Genomic DNA, 26,320 nt, shown 5'->3' with positions numbered 1-26,320 from the left:
TTGTGTTTGGCTGTCGACATATTGAGGTCAATATCTATTACTGCCGAGAAACCTCAGCGGCACTGGGGTTATTTTGCTTTTGAGTTCAAGAGACTGAAGAAGAGCTGTTTATGGCAAAGCTCTGTCTGTAGGGCTCTTTTTTGAGTATACTAGTCCTTTCCTTCAAAGATGATATCTGAAAAGGTCCTGGATGAAGAATTTCCTGCTCAGGCTCATTACTGGGTCATGGTGGAAGTACTCCAGTGGAAAAGGAGATGCAGGTACCTGCGCAGCGGTGCCTTTCCATGTGCTCTAGCAAGCAAGCTTTGGAATACATTTCGGAGAACTTATCTACCTAGGATTGTAAGCTCCTAAGTGCCTGGAATAAACAAAGTTGAGCCAATTCGTAAAAATGGTTGTCTTCAGTAGAAACAGTGTGGGGGAGTTATCAAGATTCCACAAAGATTAGGTTCTCAGAAAGAACAGATTTAATTAGGACTACCCTATGCTGGGTTACTTGCTGGGTGCAACAAAACTGCTGAAAGATTTTTTTTTTTCAGATATGCAAAAATATACCTAGTAAAACAGATACTAGACAAACCTTGTTCTGCTGGTTTTACTACAGCAAGCTCAGAAAATAGTTCATTTTCCAAATTCTCAAACTGACCTTTTGATTCCTTTGATAGAATGTTCTCAATTAATTCTGCATATGAAGCATTCATTCCATGAACTTAATTCTCAAAACAGCTGACAGCCATTCCTAATGACTGCATAACTGCTTATGTATAATTGAATGTTAATTTGGGCTTTCTTCTCCTGAGTTAAGTGTTGCAGGTCTTGCCAGAGAAGTCCCAGGAAAACCAATAAGTTAATCACTGTCTTAACAAGTTAGACAGAAAAATGTTCTAGCCCCTTTTTAGCATAAAATCTATTAGAAAAAGGAGGGATTAACATGTTTAGTGCCCATACATTTATGTAAACTGTTGTTCTGCATTGCCTTCCTTATCTCAGACTGAAGCTTTCAAAAGGCAACTTGGCAATAAGCAAGCTATGTTTGCTGAATATTCATTCAGGAGAGAAAAGCCTCCTCCTAATGCCTCATTTATATTGTCATTTAAATCTAGTGCCACTTTAGATTAATTATAATCCAAATTACAGCTCTTCGTAGTGTAGAAATTAATATGGAATTTATCCAGATTAATACATTTGCATTGAAAATGTAATAATTTTCTGACATGGCTAAGGGGAACACTTTTTAATAAGGTAGTAAACACAAGGAGCCATGGAAATTCACCTTCATTATTGCAATAAAAATTATCCTTTAATTCTACTCTAATTAGAAAGAATACTGTACCAGCTTTTATAATTTTAGAATTATTTTGGATTTGAATAATATCATATGACAAGTCCTAAATTATACAGTCTTTATCAAATTCACTGATTCATAAATAATGAATCAGTATATTTGTTTATGGGGTCCTTAGTACTTTATTTGATTAGAACACACATTTTGTTGGATTTTGTCCACATATTAACAAACCTCTTCGTAACCATTGTTTTTACTTTAGGATTCCCAAAAAGCTTCCCTTGCGTCCTTCTTCCTCAACATAAACAGGAAGGAGGCTTCCCTGAGACACATTGAAATCATTACAGAAAGACCACATGGCCAAGAGCCAGATAGTTTTTGGACTACTGCTCATCTGAGATCACCAAGAACAATATATCCTAAGCAGCCAACCTGCAGGGATTGGCAGATGCCAGCTGATTGGGTATGCAAACCCACCTGACCATGTTAGAGGGCAGCTAGGGATATCCATGTTGTCATAAACCATTCAACTGTATGGACTTGTATGAACTTATGACTTCATTGAACCTAGGTTACTTAACGTCAAGCCCAAGGATTCTTTAGATCTGACTCTTTCAAAGTGAATCTGTGCATGGCCAGGCCCACCCACCTCACTGGAATCCATTATGCCCCACTACATGGAGCATGAGCACAAGGAAGTATTTTTGGTAGCCTCCACATCAATGCTCCCTGTAATTTTTGCAGAGACTGCGCAGCTCTAGCTTAACAGAGCTGCGCATTAGAAGGAATGCTACTCCACAGGTGGATCATAACATTTGTTAAGTATACTGAAAAGCAATATAGAAATATTCTTCTCATTCTTAACAATAATAAGTAGCCCTAAGTCGTAGACAGTATCTAGTCATTGTCATATATGGCATATGGCTACCAGGGATTTTCTGACAACTGTCTTTAAGATACGTATTTCGTATTCAAAAAGTCCAAGGGAGGTCACCAGGATGCAGGTTTCTTGTTATCTGGTGTGTTCCCTGGGGCATTTGATGGGCCACTGTGAGATACAGGAAGCTGGACTAGATGGGCCTATGGCCTGATCCAGTGGGGCTGTTCTTATGTTCTTAAGTCAAAATTTACACCTTTCCAAAGCTCCTTATTAAATAGTACATGTCAGCTCTATGAGTAGTGCAAATGTCACATAAATCGGAACATACCCATTTAAACTACTGCTGTTCTGGCAACCACTGGTTCTGTGAAGGTTTAACTTTGGCTCAGGCCCTCCTCAGGAAACTTGTTAAAATATTGAATTCACCACAGAGGGAACATACTAGATGTTTGCATACCATGTTGGTCCTGATGGATAGATTAGAAGCCAGAGCATTGCAGTGGCCCCAGCTAAAATATAGACTCCATTTGGCCTTACTTTTTTAAAAGACTTTTGTTGTTCAGATGTGAGTAATATTATACATTTTCCAGTGTTAGGAGATAGGTATATAAGTAGCAGCTGTGATATCCTTTTTTCAGTTAGAAGCAAGCCCCCTGTACTCTCCAGGCATCCATACTGTCCAAGGAAGGCAATTAAATTTTGTTTTTAAGTGTGCTGTTCCAATATTACTTCAGTGATTAATGGAGTGTTATTAAGATTGATTCTCTGTAAGTTCACCATTGCTCTTGTTTTAGGGAGTGCATGGTCTTTTTATATATATGGTTTCAGTTATCCGCAATTCCGTGGATAAGGGGGATGCCCTTTAAAAAGACAGGGAAAGCAAAGGAGAAGGCTAAAAATAGCTCTGTTTACCTTAGCACAGTGCAACTGCTGCAGCCTCTTCCTGGTCATTCTGAGGCTCTTCCCTTCCCTCAATGTCACCCCAGAATCCATTACAACCAGGAAGAGAATGCAACACAATGCATTCAGGAGTGACATTGAAGGAAAGGAGGAGGCTTGAGTGCCCAAGAAAAGACTGCAGCAGCTTGGAAAGTTTCTGGCAGCCCTGAAAATGCAGCAGTTGCTATTTTTAGCCTTCTCTTTCATTTTCCCTATCTTTTTAAAGAGTGCTCCTGGTATCCACAGATCCCTGGTATCCAGGGTGTCCAAAACAAAACCCCTGTGGATACCAGGGCATGCCTGTATGCCATGCAGATATGTTAACTCAAGACATGTTTGGTTTTCAGCTACTGCAAGCACAGCATGGACCCCCTGATATTTACAGTAGAACAGTGGTTCTCATTTAGAACTTTTTAGAATGAGAATCTGTCAGGACCCACTGGAAGTGATGTCATGACCGGAAGTGACATCATCAAGCAGGAAATTTTTTAACAATCCTAGGCTGCAATCCTATCCAGGATTGTCCCATTTACTAAAGCAGCTTGTTAAAAGTACAAGTCTGTAACATTTCCCCAAATGCAGTCACATACCATGGCAGCATCAAGTCTAATATATTAAAAATAAAAACACTGAAATGAATGGGGACCCACCTGAAATTGGCTTGCGACCCACCTGGTGGATTCCGACCCACAGTTTGAGAAACACTGCAGTAGAAAATACGTCAATACATATTGACGTATCAGTATCAAATACCTCTAAGTATCAGTATCTTAATTTCTCCATTAGTATGTGAATGTCATGTTAAGATACTTATCCTGGATTAAGAAATTGGGGATTATCCTTTTCTGTCCATTGGTTCATGTTCAAGCTCAGTCTAAAATTCCAAATCTCTAGCTCTTACCCTACTACAGATTAACAAAGTGTTACAGGTTCACCATCCCCACTATTCCTGTGTGTGAATACACGGCATCTCAAGAAAGCATACATACATTTTGTCAGTAAGTGTAAAGTCATGCACATTGGGGCAAAAAATCAAAACTTTAGATATAGGCTGATGGGTTCTGAGCTGTCTGTGACAGATCAGGAGAGAGATCTTGGGGTGGTGGTGGACAGGTCGATGAAAGTGTCGACCCAATGTGCGGCGGCAGTGAAGAAGGCCAATTCTATGCTTGGGATCATTAGGAAGGGTATTGAGAACAAAACGGCTAATATTATAATGCCGTTGTACAAATCTATGGTAAGGCCACACCTGGAGTATTGTGTCCAGTTCTGGTCGCTGCATCTCAAAAAAGACATAGTGGAAATGGAAAAGGTGCAAAAGAGAGCGACTAAGATGATTACGGGGCTGGGGCACCTTCCTTATGAGGAAAGGCTACGGCGTTTGGGCCTCTTCAGCCTAGAAAAGAGACGCTTGAGGGGGTACATGATTGAGACATACAAAATTATGCAGGGGATGGACAGAGTGGATAGGGAGATGCTTTTTACACTCTCACATAATACCAGAACCAGGGGACATCCACTAAAATTGAGTGTTGGGCGGGTTAGGACAGACAAAAGAAAATATTTCTTTACTCAGCATGTGGTCGGTCTGTGGAACTCCTTGCCACAGGATGTGGTGTTGGCGTCTAGCCTAGACGCCTTTAAAAGGGGATTGGACAAGTTTCTGGAGGAAAAATCCATTATGGGGTACAAGCCATGATGTGTATGCACAACCTCCTGATTTTAGAAATGGGTTATGTCAGAATGCCAGATGCAAGGGAGGGCACCAGGATGAGGTTTCTTGTTATCTGGTGTGCTCCCTGGTGCATTTGGTGGGCCGCTGTGAGATACAGGAAGCTGGACTAGATGGGCCTATGGCCTGATCCAGTGGGGCTGTTCTTATGTTCTTATGTTCTTATTTTATACTGTCAGATTTATTATGCTATAATTCCCACATACACTAGTGGCCCAATATACTTCAGGGACCAGCTGGCAGCAGAACACACGTTCTGCTGCTGGAGACTGTTATGAACATAAAGTGTGCTCTGGCAGGTAAGGTGGGAGGGGTGGAGAGGAGGCAAAGCCAAGCGATGGGGTGTAATGGAGCAGAGAAACTGCAGGAGGGGTGGATCTTGCAGCGATGATATGCACAGGATCTGTCTCCCTTTTCTGTAACCTCCTCACTCCCTTTCTGTCCTTGGACGTGCTCTAGAAAAATTGCTACTGTGGGTCCAATGAGACCCATTGTGGAGCGGGAAAGGCTGGGGACCACGCAAGAGCTACTAGAGCACCCAGCTACTGCTGGGTGAGTTGGCGTGGGGCTGTGGGGTGTGAGTAGGAAGGGGCAAGATCAGGGGGAAGAGGATCAGCAAGGGGATTGGGACCACCAGGAGACATGGTTAGGGAAGGCAGGGAGTTGATATTGATGCTGCTGATATTCTATACCCCCCCACCTGGTCTCAACATGTCCCCTTGGGTCCATTCAGACTTGCATCTAAGAGCTGGCTTAGATCTGAATAGACCCACTGGGGATCATGGAGCAGCAAAGCAGCTGAGTAAGAATTTTGTTAACTTATCTATTTGTCACACCATGGTTACTGGATGGCCTGCAGGATGCAGTGGAAACTACATCAGCACCCTGAACTCCACAGGCCAACTGAGGATAGAATTTGGTCCACAGTTTCTGTCCTGCCATCAAATCTTATAGTTTGAAACAGGTATTCCATAGTTGTGTGCAAGTCATAGAACACGCCTTTCTGCATTTTCCTACAGTGATGTGGAAAGAATGGATGGCTTCATTATGTTAACATATTTTGACAAAAAAAAAAGCATGTTCTGAATAAATGAATCATTCGTATATTAAATGTTCAAAAACCCAGCGTTAAGGGGTTAAGAATGGATTAATTGATTCTGTGATGTTCCATACATTTGTACTGGGGGAGAGTATGCAACTGGAATGTACCTGATGGCTAACTGCCCCAAGGGTGCTGCTCTAAATTAATAAAATATCCCCTGTGCATACCCAATATTTTACATCTATTGGCAGGGCCCACTTCCTGACACCTGAGGCAGCAGGACAAATGCTGCCCCGCTTAACTGACGATGTGCCACCCTGTGCTGCTCCCACTCTCCAGTATTCTAGCTCAGCACTCCTCTCCACCTTTCCTCCTTCTCTCTGTCCTCTTCTTCCTTTTAAAATCCAGGGAGTAGAAAGAGAGGCAGTGGAAGCAAGTAAAGCCGCAATCCCAACCAACTTTCCAGCACTGACATAAGGGCAACGCAACTCCGACGTAAGGGAACAAATATTGCCTTACCTTGAGGAGGCCTCCATGACTACCCCCCCCCCCCACTGCAGGATGTTGTAGCACATGACCTACTGGCACAGCTGTGCCAGTGCTGGGAAGTTGGTTAGGATTGTGCCCTAAATGTACACAGATGGGCACCTACCACCAGTCTTCTTCCTGACTGCTTCAATCAGTCCTGACTATTGGATTTTTGTGATTATAGTTTTATGTAGTTTATTCCTGCACATATAGCAAGTAGTGGTAGGAATAGGGAGCAGGGATTGGGATAGCATTGTGGAAGGGGAAGTGGGTGGTGCTGTGGGGAAGGGCTCTGTTTCCTCAGTTTGCACTGTGGAGAATCCCTGTCAAACAAGAACATCATTTAACCAAAGTACACTTGTATTTTGTACCTGACCATGATCCCAGTAGATTAGAACATGAGATGAATTATTCTTAAAAATAAAATGAGGCATGGGCAACCCACCAAACACATACTTGGTGTCCATCCCCTAAATGTGGCCAAATAGGTATTACTAAAACCAGACTGCTTTCTCCTTGGCCTGAATTTTCTTTTGGCAGACTTTTACTGGCGATTGGTCAGATGGTGAGAAAGGATTGTCAACAATATACCAATGTATCTAGTAAACCACTGTTACGACTTCCCTGTGCTTGCGAAGAATTTTTCACAGGTGTATACATTTCTGTGAACATTTGTGGCTCTTTCCTTTTTTCTCCTATGTCTTTCCTTTCAGTTAAAGAGCCATCCTATTGAATTATGGGTTATGGGGATAAAATGTGAATAAATAGCCTCTTTCAATGCCTGGGGGAGATAAAGGGGGGTAGAAATTTAGTAAATAAATAGTAGTAAATAAATAAATATTCCAAACAAGTCAGGAATAAATGAGGATACCTCTATATGTTATGATAGCTCTATATTTTCATGCACCATCTAATGCAATCTTTCAATAAATACTTTATTTGTGAATCTAGCTTAAGAATGAAGAGACCAGACAGCAAAATGTTTTGTTTGTATAAGAACATGTGATTATTATTTTTAAGTACAGGTGTGCGTCACTTAACAATGGGGATACATTCTCTGACCCCTGTTGTTAGGCGAGTAGGTCGTTAAGTAAACATTCAGCTCAATCGTGCCTTTGTTGTGTAAACATACACTCCCTGCCAGATGCTCACTGCTCAGACTACTGGACACCAGTTGCCTTTTGTTTGCATTAAGAGCTTCTTTGTTGTGTAAAAAGACCCTCCGTGGCAGGCTTGGAAACCTCATTAAGAGCCTCTTTGCTGTGCATTGACTACCATCATATATTCAGGAAGTACCTGAGAACTGACGACAGGCTGATATACTGATGAGCTGACCTAAGTGGCAGAGAGGAGTAGTAGTCAAGTGGAGCTTGGGAGGCGAAGGGCCAGAGAGAGGCCAGACCCGGAAGGAATCCAGCTGGGATGAGGAGTTCTATGAAAGACTAGAACTATTCCATTGTAAAAATCCCTACGGGGTTTAGAACAGCCTGCCTATGTAAACCGCCTTGGATTAAAGTCTGAGGAAAAATCTGACGGCCAAAGAAAGGCAGTATATAAATACCTGTATAAATAAATAAATAAATGTGGTTCATTGTTAAGTGACGCACACCTGTACTTTAACAACTTGGGCATGGTACAAAAAAAATAAAAATAAAAAGGGACAAGGCCCAGTCTGCTTACTTTCGATATAGATTGTTGTGTTCATGTTTTTCACTCGTAATTTCAGGGTTTTTTTAAGTGTCTGAAATACACATTTTGGTATTGATATTCTAGTAAGTTTCATCTTAAATTTAATGGAGGAAGTGGTCACAACATGTACAGCTGTAAATGTTAATGTATTTTTCATAAAATATATTTGAAACATTGCTGCATAAAAATATTTATGACTTTTAGACTTGGTTTTATTCTGAGGAGTTTTGTGTTTGTTTTGAATGCACTCCCTGCATTTTTTCTTCAAAGAAACGTTTAACAATAAATGATATAGTACTAAGTATTTTATATGGAAAGCCATTTTCATCCTCCTTCCCCCTATTCCTGATATTCTAGTCAAGTATTTTTAAGCTTTTGTTTTAGTGATAGCCATGACCTTATTTTAAAATTAAAACTAGGTTATTATACAATGAGCTGCAATTTGTTCATTTATATGAACTCTATGTGGATTTTTTTTAAAAATCAGGATAAATCTTCATGCACAGCATACAGTCAGATTACCCCTGGACAATATATTTACGTTGGGTCTGATAGCAATCAATGGTTTAGCTTCATTGCATTTCAAGATGTATTTGCACCCAGTTGTCCAGTGATAGTGTCCTTACCCTGGAAATAATTTAGTTGCAAATTGACTGGAAGATGGTGAAAATTGAAAGTTAAAATTAGAAATACTCATAATAAACAGCAGAAAAAAGGTCAGTTGATGCCACGCTATGATGAGATTGGAATGGTTGGTAAATGAGGTTTTGTGTTTGTCGTGAGATGTATGTGACATGCCTACCCAATGCTGTTGTAATATCCAGCCTAGCAGAAGAGATTATCGGGCAAATTGACGCTGGAAAGAATTTTCTTATGGACTGGGAAATTAGAATTGCACTCTTTCCTTTGATGTGTGCAAGCCTTGCCATATTATGCAGCTAGCTCAGGCTGAATATTAAATATATCATTTAATACATACTGTTAAAATTATCTCCAGAAAATAATACTATTATTGAATTGAAGTACAATGTATTATTATAACCTTATAAGGTAGACAGTCAGTGCATCAAAAAGTGACTGATCTTTGCGTATAATTAAAATGCATTGCTTTATAAAAATCTCTTTTTTATAATATTTACTAAATTTGGTATCAAATAATAGAATGCTGTTGAGGAAGCCTTATTTAAAAATGTGTGCTTCTTAAATGTTTTAAAGAAGGAACTGCTAATTAAATGTTAGCAAATTAATTATTTTTGGAGAACAAAGAACTGTGGGTGAAAGCTGATTTTGTTTAATGGGGTATAATAATTCAGACCGAGATACTAGAGAGTGGTAGTTATTGATTAATCTTTTAAGGCAACATAAGGTTATCTAAACAAGAGGGAAGAGTACATTTTTAATGTATTTATAGAGTCTGCTCTGCTTCAAAGATAAGTGTGCTGTCACCTTTGTACCTGTTCAGTTTCAAAAATAGTTTTACTTTAATAAGCAGGCTGTGATATTTAAAATTACAATGAGAGACCCTAAAGGTCACAATCAGAGTAATGTTAATAGCAATGTTAGTTCTTTATAATGTATTCTTGCATGTTGTCTTGGAAGCAGGAATAAACACACCAGAGAAGGAACCAAAAGTAAATATTGTCGCAGGGGAACAACCACTACTTCCGGCGAAAGAAGAAGATGGTGCATCTAAAAAGCTCACGCTTTCTGAAGATAATAAGTTTGGTCATGAACAGGTAAAAACCACTGCTGGATCATTGCTGCCTTGTGCCCGGTCTTTTCATGCCAGAATTTTCTTTCTTTTTTTCTGATAATTCACAATGTGGTTTATTATCTTTGTGACACTAGCCAGATATAGTGTTTTTCCCCTTCCTGACCTCATTGATGTTGCAAGAAGACAAGAGGACCCAAATTTACTATAAGAGCCAAATTCTTGCTTCCAAACTAATTGCCAGCTATTATCTGCTGAAGCCATTTAAATGCTTAGAAACCAAAGCGCATTAAAGAAACTTCTAGAACAGTGGTTCTCAAGTTTTTAGCACCAGGACCAACTTTTTAGAATGAGAATCTGTCAGGACCCACCGGAAGTTACGCTATCATGCAGGAAATTTTTGACAATCCTAGGCTGCAATCCTACCCACTCTTAAGTCCCATTTACTATAATTGTTAAAAGTATTTAGAGTAGCCTGTTAAAAGTACAAATCGGTAACATTTCCCCAATGCAGTCATATGTCATGGTAGCATCAAGTCTAATATATTAAAAATAAAATGTATGGGTACCCACCTGAAATTGACTTGTGACCCACATAGTGGGTCCTGACCCATAATTTGAGAAAAACAAATTTACCTTCCCCCCCCCCAAAACCTGGGAACACAAACTTTGAGTAAGATTGCTCAAAATAGTCTCTAGATGATGTAATTGGTTATAGTTATACTGAAGTGCAATCTTCTTTTCCTTGTATTGCTTGCCTAGCTGCTTAGATATAATGTTATGTAAATTAACAGATGCCATGAGTAAAGTATTATATAAATGTATAAGAATATTAAGAGATTCACTCATGCCATGTGACACTCTAAACTAGTGGTTTTCAAACTTTTTCAATTGGCGGCTCCCTTGATCTACTGGGCCATTGGCCACAACTCTCCATTAGGGCTAAAATCCACTACATTGTATAGGGCGGTGGGTTTTTCGTGTAGATTCCGCAGCTCCCCTGGCTGGTTTCTGTGATTCCCTGGGGCTACTACCCACAGTTTGGAAACCACTGCCCTAAACCATTGTTGCTGTGACAGAGTGGACTACTGAGATGGTGACTGTGTTTCTCTGTTTCTTCTGAATTTAGGATCTTGTTCATCTAGGGATGTTGCTTTCTCATATCAATTGTGAGCCTAGGAGTTAGCAGGGGGTCATTCACAGAAGACTCTGTGATCCTAGGAAGTTTGCAGAAATTAGCATGATTAACAGTGATCAATTTTGTTCTTGCAAATGGAGCTAATATTAATAGCTCTTTTTATTCCGGCAACTAAATGTGTTTTCTAATGAGACGGATTACTGTTGGATGTTTTTCAGTTTTACCAGTGTCCTTATTGTAACTACAATAGCAGGGACCCAAATCGTATCCAGATGCACGTCCTGTCACAGCATTCTATGCAGCCCGTGATCAGCTGTCCCCTCTGCCAGGATGTCCTGAGCAACAAAATGCATCTCCAACTGCATTTGACCCATTTGCACAGTGTGTCGCCTGACTGTGTGGAGAAACTGCTTATGACAGTAAGTGTTTAAAATGCTGATGTGCACTTGACAAGTACATGCACTGTAAATGATGTTGAATATATTCTGACATTGTAGCTGGAGCTAGAGACTTGAAACCTGAGCTCTTGAGATCTCTTCTTCCTTCTGCCAATAACTTGGTACATCCTTTTGGCCTCTTCACTTAACCCTAATTTTCAGAGACACAGGAATTGGAAGCTCTCATTAAAGTCCACCTTTCAAGATCAAGGCCCTCACCTCTGTGCCTCCATGCACATCCTAAACTGGATCTACTATTATCTTTCCCCATAGGGGAATTTTTAGGCTTCATGTATTGCAAATTGTGTACTGAGAGATAAAAGTACAAGAAATTATTCTTTGTTGCTAATTTTATGAAGTAGTAAAATAATTGCCATGTGATAGCAGACACAAAATATCCACAACCTCTCATGTTCCCAGCACAGATAACTTTAAATCCACATTAAAGGCTACTCTGTAGTAGGAAAGGGTATGTAATCTTATGGGGTTGCTGTTTGTTTGGCTTTTTAAAATCCACCTTTTAATAGAAAACCATGGTATAAATGTGAGTAATAATATTTTATTATTTTGTGTTTACTTAATTTTTAGACTGCTTTTCCAAGAGATTGACAGCCCAATCCTATCTAACGTTCTAGCACCAATGCGCTGTGCACTGTATTCTGCAGTGGGGAGGGGGGCAGTCATAGATTCCACCTGGAGGTAAGGGAACATTTGTTCCCTTACCTTGGGGCTGCATTGTGGTTGCCTAGGCACTAGAAAGTCGGATAGGATTGGGCTGTAAGGCTGCAATCCTAGGAACACTATCCTGGGAGGGAACCCTATTCAATGCAGCAGATCCTAAGCAGACCAGCATAAGATTATGCTCGAAAGCGGTTTACAAAAAAAGATGAGAATAAAAATAGTAAACATATAGTTAATGCAATATCTGTAAATATTAAAGTAACATTAAAATCAATAAACAATTACAGAGTCAAGGAGGCCTTGCCAAATAGAAACGTTTTTAGGTTCTTTTTAAAAACCACAAGTGTGGGAACTGTACTCATTGTTCTGGGAAAGAATGCAGCTTATGGTAGCAGGAGACTTAAGAAGACCACAGCTAAGAGGTAAAGCATTCTGGGGGGCTGCTGCATTATATAATATGATTTTTCAAGTTCATTGGCTAGGTTATACAATTGCGTTATCTTCCATATTTTTCCTGGCCTTGCATGGCACAAACGTAACAAGAGAAGCTGAAACACATGTTGAATCTTGTGTGTAAACACCTTTACAGTGCAATCCTGTGCATGTTTACTGTGATGTAAGTTCCGTTATGATCACCGGGGGTTATTTCCTAGTTAAGTGTGTTTAGGATTGCAGTATCGAATCTCAGTGCTGCAATATACCTGAAGATGTTCAATCCAATCTATTTATGTAAAACCCTAAGTGAGTGTAAAATCCCTGTGCCAGTGGTGCACAGTCTATTCCCAGAATCATTGAGTAAAATAATGTCTTGATCAATCACCAAAGATTGTTAACTGATCTGATCAAGGGAAAACAATCCTTCCCCATTTAAAAACATGTCCATCTGATATTGATTTGTTTATTCATATATATAAGATAGTGGTGTGGACTGGATTTGGTCAGAGCCCACAGAAGGAATGCCTTCATACTGTCTTACCCCCAAATTGCTTGAAGGGTAGGTAAAGGAAATCTCTCCTATTAGGGTCATTTGGGTTAGTGATCTTGAGTCCATCCCATTTTCCCTGCTACAGGTGTGAGCTTAAGCCCAGATTAATCAAAGCTATTGGCTGTTTCAAGTGACTTAGGCTGCAGTCCTGCCCACACTTTCCTGAGAGTAAGCCCCACTGAACAGAATAGGTCTTACTTCTGAGTAAGGTTAGGTTAGGATTGTGCCCTTTTATGTATTGTAGTGATAAATAGTGCAGTTCTTTCTTGCTATGGGCACTATCATGCCTAGTTTGTGGTTTGTTTTTTTTTAAAGGTTCCCGTACCAGATATGATGATGCCTAATAGTATGCTACTGCCAGCAGCTGCTTCAGAGAAATCTGACTGTGACACTTCTACAAGTCTGATAGCGGAGGGATCTGGGAAATACTCAGGTATGCCAACAAAAGGTTGAGCCTAAAGAATCAGAGCTTGAGTGTTTATAGATCATAATGCTTCTTTCCATTTGGCCAGATGTGCTCCAAAGAAAAATAATACATAGTCATTAAAGATCCAATTTGTCTTTATTTGTGAAGGGATTCCTAGTAATGTAGTTTTCATAATCCAGCATCTATGTTGGGTCAGGCAATTTATATCTGCAGGCTGCATTTGTCTCACCAGATCTTTGCCCTTGGCCCATTCCCTGTGCATTGTGCAACTTTGTGTTAGAGAAACACTAAGTAATTTCAGATGTTTAACATAAAGCAATCTTTGTTGGAGTAAGAGGGTGGGGTATAATTTACTTGTCAGATTCATGCTTTCACATGACTAAGGCTCCCAGGTTCTGTCTTCAGTATCTGAAATTAAAGGATCTTGTTTAACATGAATGATGAACAGGATCTTGTTCTGCCCTGTTCTCCAAAAATGTATTTAAGACCCACAGTCATCACTGAGAGCATTGGTGTTAGATTGTTCATTGCTCTGACATAATGCAAGATGGGTTCATGTACGTAAAATGCAAAAATATTACCCGCATACTTTTTTTTTAAACAGCTGTCACCCCTATTTAAAAAAAAAAACAAAAAACATATGGTGCTTATCCCAAAGAACTTTTCCTATTATCTTTGGGAGTGTAGAATGAATTAATTCATTATATTTACATTACATATTCAAAGGCAAAGGGGGGTAAATACCATTCCTTTCTCCCCCTTTTACCAGGTGAAAGTCCTCCAGATGAGAAGAATACCCCTGGGCTTGAAGAATCAAAAACTGGAATGGAAATTAAAACAGAGGAACAGAAGCCACTGAAGGAATCTACTGAAATGCCAGAATGGAACAAAAACAGCAGTAAGGATATAAAGATCATTGAATCACTGCCAGATCAGTTGAATGAGCAGCAGAAGAGGCAGCAGCTTTCTGTTTCCGATCGCCATGTCTATAAATATCGTTGTAACCATTGTAGCTTGGCTTTTAAGACTATGCAGAAGCTTCAAATACATTCCCAATATCATGCTATTCGGGCTGCTACCATGTGTAGCCTCTGCCAACGTAGCTTCCGTACATTCCAAGCTTTAAAAAAACATTTGGAAGCAGGCCACCCAGAACTCAGTGAAGCTGAAATTCAGCAGTTATGTGCATCTTTACCTGTAAATGGTGAACTCTGGGCAGAAGGTGAAAGTATGGCACCAGATGAACATGCACTAGAACAGGATATAGAAAGAGAATACGAGATGGACCAGGAAGGTAAAGCAAGTCCAGTAGGAAGTGATAGTAGCTCCATTCCAGATGAAATGGGCTCAGAACCAAAGCGGACCTTGCCTTTTAGAAAAGGGCCAAATTTTACTATGGAAAAATTTCTAGATCCTTCTCGCCCATATAAGTGTACAGTGTGCAAAGAATCTTTCACTCAAAAGAATATCCTTTTGGTCCATTATAACTCTGTGTCTCATTTACATAAACTCAAAAAGGTGTTGCAGGAAGCATCCAGTCCTGTCCCTCAAGAAGCTAACAGCAACACTGACAACAAACCCTACAAATGCAGCATTTGTAATGTTTCTTACAGCCAAAGTTCTACACTGGAAATCCACATGAGATCTGTGCTTCATCAAACAAAGGCAAGGGCTGCCAAATTAGAACCAAGCAGTAATGCAATGAGTGGAAATAGCATAGCAGGGAATGTTAATAGCCCCAGCCAAGGGATGGTAGACCCTACAAGCTTACCAGCAGTTAACAGCAAGGAAACCCACATAGATGCCAAAGAATTAAATAAAAAACAAGTTTCTGAATTAGTTTCTGCTCAGCCAACACATCACCCTTCCCAATCACCAGCACAACTGCAAATGCAACTCCAGCATGAATTACAACAGCAAGCAGCATTTTTTCAACCCCAGTTCCTAAACCCAGCATTCTTGCCTCATTTTCCTATGACCCCAGAGGCACTTTTGCAATTTCAGCAGCCACAGTTTCTTTTTCCATTCTACATCCCTGGGACAGAGTTCAGTTTGAGCCCTGATCTGGGTTTGCCTGGCTCTGCAGCGTTTGGTATGCCTGGAATGGCAGGTATGGCAGGTTCACTGCTAGAAGACCTCAAACAGCAGATGCAAACTCAGCATCACGTTGGTCAAACTCAGCTGCAGATACTACAGCAACAAGCACAACAGTATCAAGCCACACAACCGCATCTTCAGCCACAAAAGCAGCAGCAGCAGCAGCAGCAAACTAGTAAGTTGGTGAAAACAGAGCAAAATAGTATAGCGAGTGCAGAGTGCCAGATGATGAAGGAGACACCATCGTATAAGGACTCGGAAGACACTTCTGAGAAACAAGAAAAACCAAAGCAAGAATTCACAAGTGACAGTGAAGGAAATGTAAAAGAAAACAAAGATATGAAGAAACAGAAGTCCTCCGAACCAACCATCCCACCACCTAGAATTGCTTCTGGGGCAAGAGGGAATGCAGCCAAGGCACTGTTGGAAAACTTTGGCTTTGAGTTGGTTATTCAATATAATGAGAACAGACAGAAGGTGCAGAAAAAAAGCAAAACTGGTGACTGTGAAAATACAGACAAATTGGAATGTGCGGGATGTAGTAAATTATTTTCAAACATTCTTATACTGAAGAGTCATCAAGAACATGTTCACGGTCAGTTCTTTCCTTATACCGCACTAGAAAAGTTTGCCCGTCAATACAGGGAAGCTTATGACAAGCTTTATCCAATTTCACCATCTTCTCCAGAACCACCACCACCCCCTCCACCGCCACCACCTCAACCTACAACTGCTTCACAACCTTCTTCATCCAGCTCGGGAAAAATTCAAAGCATGACCCCCACACCTTTACAGGCTCCACCACCAACGCCGCCACCACCTCCACCGCCACCACCTCCACCGCCTCCACCACCCCCATCTGCACCACCACCAGTACAGTTGCCAGTTTCATTGGATCTTCCCCTTTTCCCTCCAATTATGATGCAGCCAGTACAACACCCAGCACTGCCTCCTCAACTTGCCCTCCAGCTACCGCCAATGGATGCTTTGTCTGCAGATCTTACTCAGCTTTGCCAGCAACAGCTAGGATTAGATCCCAATTTCCTACGGCATTCACAGTTCAAGCGACCACGTACAAGGATCACCGATGACCAGCTGAAAATCTTGCGAGCGTATTTTGACATTAACAATTCTCCAAGTGAAGAACAGATTCAAGAAATGGCTGAGAAATCTGGTCTTTCCCAAAAAGTTATCAAACACTGGTTTCGAAATACCCTATTTAAGGAACGGCAAAGAAATAAGGATTCACCATACAATTTTAGCAATCCTCCCATAACGGTTTTGGAAGATATAAGAATTGAACCGCAGCCCAGTTCATTAGAACATTACAAATCAGATTCTGCTTTCAGCAAGCGATCATCTAGAACTAGATTTACTGACTACCAGCTTAGAGTCTTACAAGATTTTTTTGACACAAACGCATATCCTAAAGATGATGAAATTGAACAGCTTTCAACAGTGCTTAACCTACCTACGCGAGTCATTGTTGTATGGTTCCAAAATGCACGACAGAAGGCTCGTAAAAGTTATGAGAATCAAGCTGAAACTAAAGATAATGAGAAACGAGAGCTTACCAATGAGAGGTACATTCGGACTAGCAACATGCAATATCAATGTAAAAAATGTAGTGTAGTTTTTCCGAGAATATTTGACTTAATAACACACCAGAAAAAGTTGTGTTACAAAGATGAAGATGATGATGCACAAGATGAAAGCCAAACAGAAGATTCAATGGATGCCACAGATCAAATGCTTTACAAGAATTGCACAGTTTCCGGTCCGCCCGACTCATCAAAAAGTACGGCTGCCACAGCAGCAAGTTCTGGCTCTGGTTCTAGTACTCCTTTAATGCCATCACCCAAACCAGAACCTGAAAAAACCTCCCCTAAACCAGACTCCACAGAAAAGCCAAAGCCAAATGATATCATGCCTAAGCAAGTGGAGACACCCTCCCAAGGTACCAAATCAATGCCTCCTGCACCAACACCCGCTTCTGATCTACAGCCCTCTGTCTCTCAAACACAGCAGCAGAAACAATCTCAAATAGGAGGAAGGCCACCTTCTGCATCACAGACACCTGTTCCTTCCAGCCCTTTAACAATCTCAATGACTCCTCTTCAGAATAGTCTACCTCCACAGTTATTACAGTACCAGTGTGACCAGTGTACCGTTGCCTTTCCCACTCTAGAACTATGGCAGGAGCACCAGCACATGCATTTCTTAGCAGCCCAAAATCAATTCCTTCATTCTCAGTTTTTAGAAAGACCCATGGACATGCCGTATATGATATTTGACCCAAATAACCCTCTGATGACTGGGCAGTTGCTAAATAGCTCTCTAGCTCAGATGGCACCGCAAGCAAGCTCAGCTCACACAGCCCACCATACTGCTTCCGTTTCTGGTTCGCTTAAACGAAAGCTAGATGATAAGGAAGATAACTGTAGTGAAAAAGAGGGAGGAAACAGCGGAGAAGATCAGCACCGGGACAAGCGATTGAGAACCACAATTACTCCAGAGCAATTAGAAATACTTTATGAAAAATACCTTGTAGATTCCAATCCTACCAGGAAAATGCTGGATCACATTGCGCGTGAAGTGGGGCTCAAGAAGAGGGTTGTGCAAGTCTGGTTTCAGAACACAAGAGCTCGAGAAAGAAAAGGGCAGTTCCGTGCAGTGGGCCCTGCCCAGTCTCATAAAAGGTGCCCTTTTTGCCGAGCACTGTTTAAAGCCAAGTCTGCTTTGGAAAGTCACATTCGTTCTCGGCACTGGAATGAAGGAAAGCACACAGGTTACAGTTTGCCACCAAGCCCTTTGATAGCCACTGAAGATGGAGGAGAGAGCCCACAGAAATACATGTGTTTTGATTATTCCTCCCTGTCGTTAGCAAAGATTGATTTATCAAGTGAAAATGAATTAGCTTCTAGTGTCTCAACACCTGTTAGTAAAACTGCAGAGATGTCGCCGAAGAATCTTCTCAGTCCTTCTTCCTTCAAAGCAGAATGCAGCGAAGACATAGAGAATCTGAACGCTGCTCCTGTTGATTGTAGCTACGATCAGAATAAAACTGACTTTGATGAGACATCGTCAATTAATACAGCAATTAGTGATGCCACAACAGGAGACGAAGGAAATAATGAATTGGAAAGTATGACTGGTAGTTCAGGAGACGTGAAATCCACGTCATCTCCTAAAGAGCCAAAAAATATTCTGAATGACAGTTTGCCAAAAAACACTAACATGCCTAATTTGGAGAGCAGCGATGACAAGTTTCTCTTCTCCCTGACGAGCCCGTCAATGCATTTCAGTGAGAAAGACAGTGAGCACGACCAAAGCGTTTATATTACGGATGATCCCGACGATAATGCTGACCGCAGTGAAACATCAAGCATAGCTGACCCAAGTTCCCCCAACCCGTTTGGAGCCAACAATCCCTTTAAATCTAAAAGTAGTGATCGGCCAGGTCACAAACGGTTTCGGACACAAATGAGTAACCTACAGCTTAAGGTCCTGAAGGCTTGCTTTAGTGACTATAGGACGCCAACCATGCAAGAATGCGAAATGCTAGGGAATGAGATTGGCCTGCCCAAACGTGTGGTTCAGGTTTGGTTCCAGAATGCTCGGGCAAAAGAAAAGAAATTCAAAATTAACATAGGGAAGCCATTCATGATCAATCAGAATGCAACTGATGGATCAAGGCCAGAATGTTCCCTATGTGGGGTGAAGTATTCTGCACGTTTGTCCATAAGAGACCATATCTTTTCCAAACAACATATTTCAAAAGTGCGAGAAACTGTGGGAAGTCAGCTGGACCGGGAAAAAGACTACTTAGCTCCTACAACTGTTAGACAGCTGATGGCACAGCAGGAATTGGATCGTATAAAGAAGGCTACAGATGTTCTAGGCCTAACGGTACAGCAGCCAGGCATGATGGACAGCAGCTCGCTTCATGGAATCAGTTTGCCAGCCGCTTACCCAGGACTCCCTGGCCTTCCTCCAGTTCTTCTGCCTGGAATGAATGGTCCATCTTCCTTACCTGGATTTCTTCCAAGTTCAAACAGTAAGTAAATAAATAAGCAGAGAGCAATTGTGTCTGTCTTGGAAGTAGAAGGAATTGATATTTTAGCTGATAGAATTTTGGATTAACCCATTTTTGCCAGGCCTACAGTTGTACACATTTGGTCCCTCTTGAGTATATGCAGTGTTGGGCAGAAATGGCTTAATTAACCAGGTAACTAACCAATAACATTTCTACAAGTGAGGAAAAAAAGAAGAAGAAATGTAGTGTGTATTTTTTTTAAATAAGCTTCAGTTTCACATAACCATAAATAACGTTCTTAACTATAATGTTTATCATCGTGGTTGAGCATTTTCTAGGTACTCAACAGGTTGTTTCAGGGGAGGCTGCACTGGTGGAGTATTGTGAAAGATGTGCCAGAGGCGCATGTGCCAATGCAAGGACCCATGCCCAGTCAAGGTCTTGATGTAATGCAGATCCACAGTTGCCATTGTCCCCACCATTGTCTGACAAACCAGGCCCTTGGAAAGACTTACTGGCCGATTGTGAGGGAGCAGCAGGAGACCATCTTCTCCCTTCTCCAGAGCCATTTTAAAATTCCCCCCAATGCTGTGTCCAGAGCCAGTATCAGGGAAAGATTAAATAATGCTGGGAGAAGGAATGCTAGCCAGCTATTGGCTGCTTGCTCTCTACTGGGTGTTCAACTGGCAAAGCTAACCTCATGGTGCCTGGGAACTGGGTAGGAGGTGGATAGGAGTCTTCCTTCACTGGCACTTGCTGTCTGTTTCTTGGATACCATGGCAGGTGCCCAAAGCATGGGAGGTGTGTGCCACTGTGGACCCCCTGCACAGCTTTTGCCCCAGTCCCCCTCTCAAGTTGTAGCATATATGAAATGTAAGGCAGTACACCATAACCTACCCAGGGCAGGGAATTTGAACCCAAATCCACCTTTGTCAGCTTGTTGAATAATTGAAATCTATTTATTAGGTATCTGTTTAACTAAAAAACTTTTCTGTGAGCCTTCACAGTGATTTAAAAACATTTATGCATAATGGAAAGTTGGAGGTTAGCCTTATGTCAGAATGCCAGATGCAAGGGAGGGCACCAGGATGCGGTCTCTTGTTATCTGGTGTGCTCCCTGGGGCATTTGGTGGGCATTTGGTGAGATACAGGAAGCTGGACTAGATGGGCCTATGGCCTGATCCAGTGGGGCTGTTCTTATGATCTTAGCAACAAAGGGAAAGGCAACATTCCATTGATGCAGCCTGTGTGCGAATACTTCCCTTACTGGAGTTTGGCCTGTCCAGCTAAGGCTGCAATCCTCATGGCACATGGAAGTACATACTACTGAAGACAGTTGGGGCTTACTTTTGAGTAATCATGGTAAAGGGCAGGCTGTAAGTGATATGTATTTTAGACAATCAGTGACTCTAGATTTCTTTCCTTATTAATCATATACTGAGTAGCCCTTGTTACTTACATTGATGTTACAGCCAAAGCAGTGGCTCTCAAACTTTTAGCACCAGGACCCACTTTTTAGAATGAGAATCTGTCAGGACCCACCAGAAGTGACATCATCAAGCAGGATCATTTTTAACAATCCTAGGCTGAAATCCTACCCCCACTTTCCCAGGAGTAAGTCCCATTTACTATCATTGTTAAAAGCACATACATAGTAGCCTGTTAAAAGTACAGATCTGTAACATTTCCCCAAATACAGTCACATACCATGGTAGCATCAAGTCTAATATATTAAAAATAAAATAGTGAAATGAATGGGGACCCACCTGAAATTGGCTCGTGACCCACCTAGCGGGTCCCAACCCACAGTTTGAGAAACACTGGCCTAAAGCACTTTCAAAATAGACCAGAATATATTTATTTAAACTAACATAAAACTCCAGGCTAGTAGGCAGAATTTATGCAGATGCAAAAATGAAACTAGAAATGTAATATATCTTTGCAAATATTTTCGTTTTTGAACTTGAGTTGGTGGTTGATTTCAGATGAGGACTCAATGTCTGTTGTCAGGTTAGCTTTGATAGAAATTTTAGTAAAAATAATTTAAAGTATCTCCATATTTTTTTTAAATACAGCCACTGATTCAATCTGCATAATTTTAATTAATAAACTCTGCATGCAAAAACACATTTCTCTACTAAGATCAGACCTACCAAGTGCCCAAAAGCAAACTTTTGTGACATGTGGCAGGATCATGCCCTCATTCTTTAGACAATTCCAAACTGGGAAACTCCTAATGTTAAATAATCTTGTTTCACCCTTTGTTTTCTGAGGTTCTCAGCCTTCATGCCCTGGTTTGCTGGAAAGCAGGGTTGGTATTCTGAGGAAATAATTAATGTCCTAACTCTGTTTAGCAACTGTTACCCTGCACATGCTGGGTCTTGTCTGATCTTGGAAGCTAAGCAGGGTCAGGCCTGGTTAGTACTTGGATGGGAGACCGCATGGGAATACTGGGTGCTGTAGGCTTATACCATAGTCTTTTGAGACTGAAGGTTGCCAACCATTTTTACCAAATCCTGGTGGAACTCTAAATAAAAAAGGTTTTGCTCACTTGCTGACATCAGTCAGTATTAGCACTTGGCTCCAGCCTTCAATTTCTTACCTAACTGCCAAGCCATCTGCTCCTGGCAGAGAACTGTTTCTTAGGGTCATGGCACTAAGAGGGCATTTTGCCCCAGACCCCCCCACCCATCTGCAGGTAGATGGTTCTGAGGGCCTTCAGTGTGGAACTTCTCCCAGCACTGATCAGCAGTTAGGTGGCAGGCACAGGAAGACTCTCCCCTCCTTTAAATGCCATTGTCAGAATCTTTGTTCAGAGATCCTTCGCAGCACTGACCTGTGATTGCAGTGCTGAGTGGTGTCCTGCCAGAACTTTTTCCCAAGCGAGTCCAATCTCAGACCCGATGTATTGTATTGGAGGCTAGCGCTCTCCAAGCCCAGTCTGCGCTGTGGTTCTGTGAGTTCAACAGCATGCGTACAACATCTGTTGGTATTTCACTTTTTTGGGAAAGGAGCCAAATTCCATAAACCGCTCTGCTTTTAAGTTTAGGACAACATTTGTCCATAGCCATTGGGTCAGTTAACACTCTTGGCCATCTGGAGTTGACATAACATGTGCTTCAGGTGGCCAGTGCAGATGTCGAGCCGTATTGACAGGCCCAGCCACACTGCATGCAGGTTATTTTCAGATAATGGACCATGTGTTTGAGTCACTGACTCTCAAATCATTAATTCAGTAGCATAATCTATGAAATATCATTTGAGACAGAGACACAGCACTTCCACCTGATGTGGCGAATCTTTCTGTATAAATGCAAAGTAAAGACATATCTTGAAACATTTAGTTCTTCCATATGCTAAATAGCTCCTCCATCCTATCTTTATTGCTCAGAAAATATATGTTCCTAATGGTTCTTAATGGACTAGTGGAAGTGAAAGGAAAAGAGCAGATTATATTAATCTTTCATTAGTGAAAAGTACTCCTCCTCAAAAGTTCTTTAATATGTGCTCAGTGCTGATATTCGTCATATCTTATTAACCCACTTTTAACAACTCTTTGTTTCGCTGTGGGCAGCAGTTCACATCTGTGTTTGATGCAAAGAGAGATGTTTAATTGGAATCTTCTTGTAGCCCCACTTTCTGAGCTGATCCTGTTTGTCATCCTAACTAATTTAGTTATTTGACCCTGTATAATGCTTCCAAATATTTTAGAACTGCTACTCTCTGCTCCCAGGGGCTTTTCCTCCATATACTCAAAGCACAGTACAGGCACCTCTGAATTTAAATGTAAAATCTACTTGCTGTTTCCAAATCAATGCGATAAAATACACGCAGAATTTATGAAATTATCTTTGAGCATACCCATTACAGGCAGTTGCAGCCCAATCCATTGCAACTCCCTGCGCGGTGACGCAGCAGTGCCAACTGAATCCGCAAGGGGAGTTTCTGCCTTGGGAAGCTTTTGTAGGGTAAGGAAACATTTGTTCCCTTGCCCCAGAGTCTGCTCCTTTGGGCCCAGTGGGTCAACTCAGACCTGTGCCATCAATATCACTGGCACAAGTCTGTGTTGACCTGTTAGTCTGATCAGGCCCAGGAAGGGGGTCAGGATATAGCGGGCGCCACTGCCACCAAACCTACCTAGGCAGGAGGAGGGCAGGTGGCAGGTATTCCCGGGCGTGGGAGGTGGGGCTGGCACCCAGCAGTTATTCTGGATCCTAGCCCTGTTTCCCAGGTAGCGTGGAGCAGCTCCAGGCTGCTGCGTTTTGCTCAGATCTGTGCCACCTCCTGAGGTGAGGCAGATCTGAGTAATCCCATTGGGGCTGCTGTGACTTCCCAGGGGTAAGGGGAAAAGTTTGCCCTTGCCTCTGGCTGAGCTGCAATCAGCCCCAGCCTTGTGCTGGATACAGCACAGGCCTTCTGGCCTGCCTGTTCCAGCACATGTTAGAATTGTGTTTGAAGTCTGTAAAGTGCCCATATTAATATTGTAGCCACCAAACAGAATCATTGTTATGTTGTTGAACATTTTGTTTTTTGTGTGTGTGATTTGACAAATTTATTTTATGAATGTTCCAATATATGTCTAGATCTTGATGTTAAGAGAGATCTTTGAAAAGTTGGCTGAAATGGGACACAAAATAGAAAATGCACAACACTAGTCTGACATGGTAAAAACAGTAAGAATTAAAGTGGTAGCAAAACTGCCTCCAGCTATGCTGACATTATGGGATAATGGTTTCTTGAATCTATGAATTGTGGACTTCATGTTAATTGGAATTGTGTGGCAGGGCCAATAATCCTACATAAAGTATCCATGTGAATTAGAAGCAAATGAAATCCTAATCCCATTCAAGTAAACTACAGGGATGCTAGAAATTTTCACACATTCCAGTGTTCTCATTGAAACCAGGTGTCTTGATATGTGCTCAGGATGTCACAAAATTAATGTGCTTAACTCAGGTCAAAGTACAATACTTTCTGTTCTTGTGCCACAATCTGTGAGAATCTCTATGAGTAAAGAGAAGGTCACTGAACAGAGAAATGTGAAGGGCATTGAACAGAACAAGTCCAAAATCTCTCATTGGCACAATTTTTTAAAAATGCATTTAAACTAGTCCTAAACTAGCACCTAAGGGAGGTACATAGGGCTACTCTGAGCAGGAGCAGAGTCCTACTCGTGAGTAAGAGCAGCGTCCTACTTGTGAGTAAGTGCCCAAGGGTCAGGCATTTAAATCAAAATTGAAAGTTAGCTGCACCTAAGGTAGCACTTAATCGAAAGAAGGGAGGAGGATAAAGTGAAAAGCAGGTTTTCTACTTGTTTAAATTAAACCTATACTTAACCCAGGTTAAACCTAATCTAAGTTAGAACATAATCTAAACAGGTCAGTAAATTGGGACACAGGATCTAGAGAGCAATAAATAATTAAACAAACCCAAATAAAAACTAGCTTGAGGTTACAAAAACAGTCCAGCCTAAGAGAACAGAACTAGGAGGGAAAGGACCTAGGAAGGGCCAATTCCCAACCCATTAAGAGCCCCATTAGGCTAATCCAAGCAGCCCATTCAGGAGCCTGCAGAGTAGGTCACGCCCATCAGCAGCCATTTGCCTTCCTGAGCTTTTGTAAACTCACCTGGGAAGGCCAGCCCCCTTTCAATCAGGAAGGAAGGAGGGGGGAGGAGCCAGCCAGGAGTATAAAGCTAGGCAGGCCATCGCGTGAGGCTCTCTGCAGACGCGTGTGGCCTCTGGGACACCAAGTGCCTCGGGAACTAAGTGCCAGGTAAGGCACAAGAGTTTAGCATCTGGGCGAGGAGAAGGCAAGGAGACTTCTGAGTTTTGGAGAAGGAGAGGAGGAGGAGGAGCAGGAGCAGGAGCAGGAGCAGGAGGAGGAGGTAAGTGTACTCATTCTAACGCTTTGTCTTTCTAACTCCCTGTCTTCTAACCTTAACCTTACCTTTAAAGCAACCTTAAATCAAAATTGAAAGTTAGCACCTAAGGGAGGTACATAGGGCTACTCTGAGCAGGAGCAGAGTCCTACTCGTGAGTAAGAGCAGCGTCCTACTTGTGAGTAAGTGCCCAAGGGTCAGGCATTTAAATCAAAATTGAAAGTTAGCTGCACCTAAGGTAGCACTTAATCGAAAGAAGGGAGGAGGATAAAGTGAAAAGCAGGTTTTCTACTTGTTTAAATTAAACCTATACTTAACCCAGGTTAAACCTAATCTAAGTTAGAACATAATCTAAACAGGTCAGTAAATTGGGACACAGGATCTAGAGAGCAATAAATAATTAAACAAACCCAAATAAAAACTAGCTTGAGGTTACAAAAACAGTCCAGCCTAAGAGAACAGAACTAGGAGGGAAAGGACCTAGGAAGGGCCAATTCCCAACCCATTAAGAGCCCCATTAGGCTAATCCAAGCAGCCCATTCAGGAGCCTGCAGAGTAGGTCACGCCCATCAGCAGCCATTTGCCTTCCTGAGCTTTTGTAAACTCACCTGGGAAGGCCAGCCCCCTTTCAATCAGGAAGGAAGGAGGGGGGAGGAGCCAGCCAGGAGTATAAAGCTAGGCAGGCCATCGCGTGAGGCTCTCTGCAGACGCGTGTGGCCTCTGGGACACCAAGTGCCTCGGGAACTAAGTGCCAGGTAAGGCACAAGAGTTTAGCATCTGGGCGAGGAGAAGGCAAGGAGACTTCTGAGTTTTGGAGAAGGAGAGGAGGAGGA

At 41.7% G+C, this 26,320-nt stretch overlaps 1 protein-coding gene across 1 annotated transcript in view; it reads left to right on the top strand.

The window, feature by feature from the left end:
* Positions 1-26,320, top strand: part of ZFHX4 (zinc finger homeobox 4) — a 222,049-nt gene that overhangs the window by 174,214 nt on the left and 21,515 nt on the right. The window contains exons 6-9 of the mRNA XM_066623657.1: positions 9,698-9,831; positions 11,163-11,363; positions 13,363-13,480; positions 14,244-19,628. Coding sequence (XP_066479754.1) covers positions 9,698-9,831; positions 11,163-11,363; positions 13,363-13,480; positions 14,244-19,628 — 5,838 coding nt within the window. The remainder of the gene's footprint in view (positions 1-9,697; positions 9,832-11,162; positions 11,364-13,362; positions 13,481-14,243; positions 19,629-26,320) is intronic.

This window comes from Tiliqua scincoides, chromosome 4, assembly GCF_035046505.1.
Source record: "Tiliqua scincoides isolate rTilSci1 chromosome 4, rTilSci1.hap2, whole genome shotgun sequence".
Classification (NCBI taxonomy): Eukaryota; Metazoa; Chordata; class Lepidosauria; order Squamata; family Scincidae; genus Tiliqua; species Tiliqua scincoides.
The sequence above is the reverse complement of the archived record's forward strand: the minus strand, read 5'-3'. Positions and strand labels throughout refer to the sequence as shown.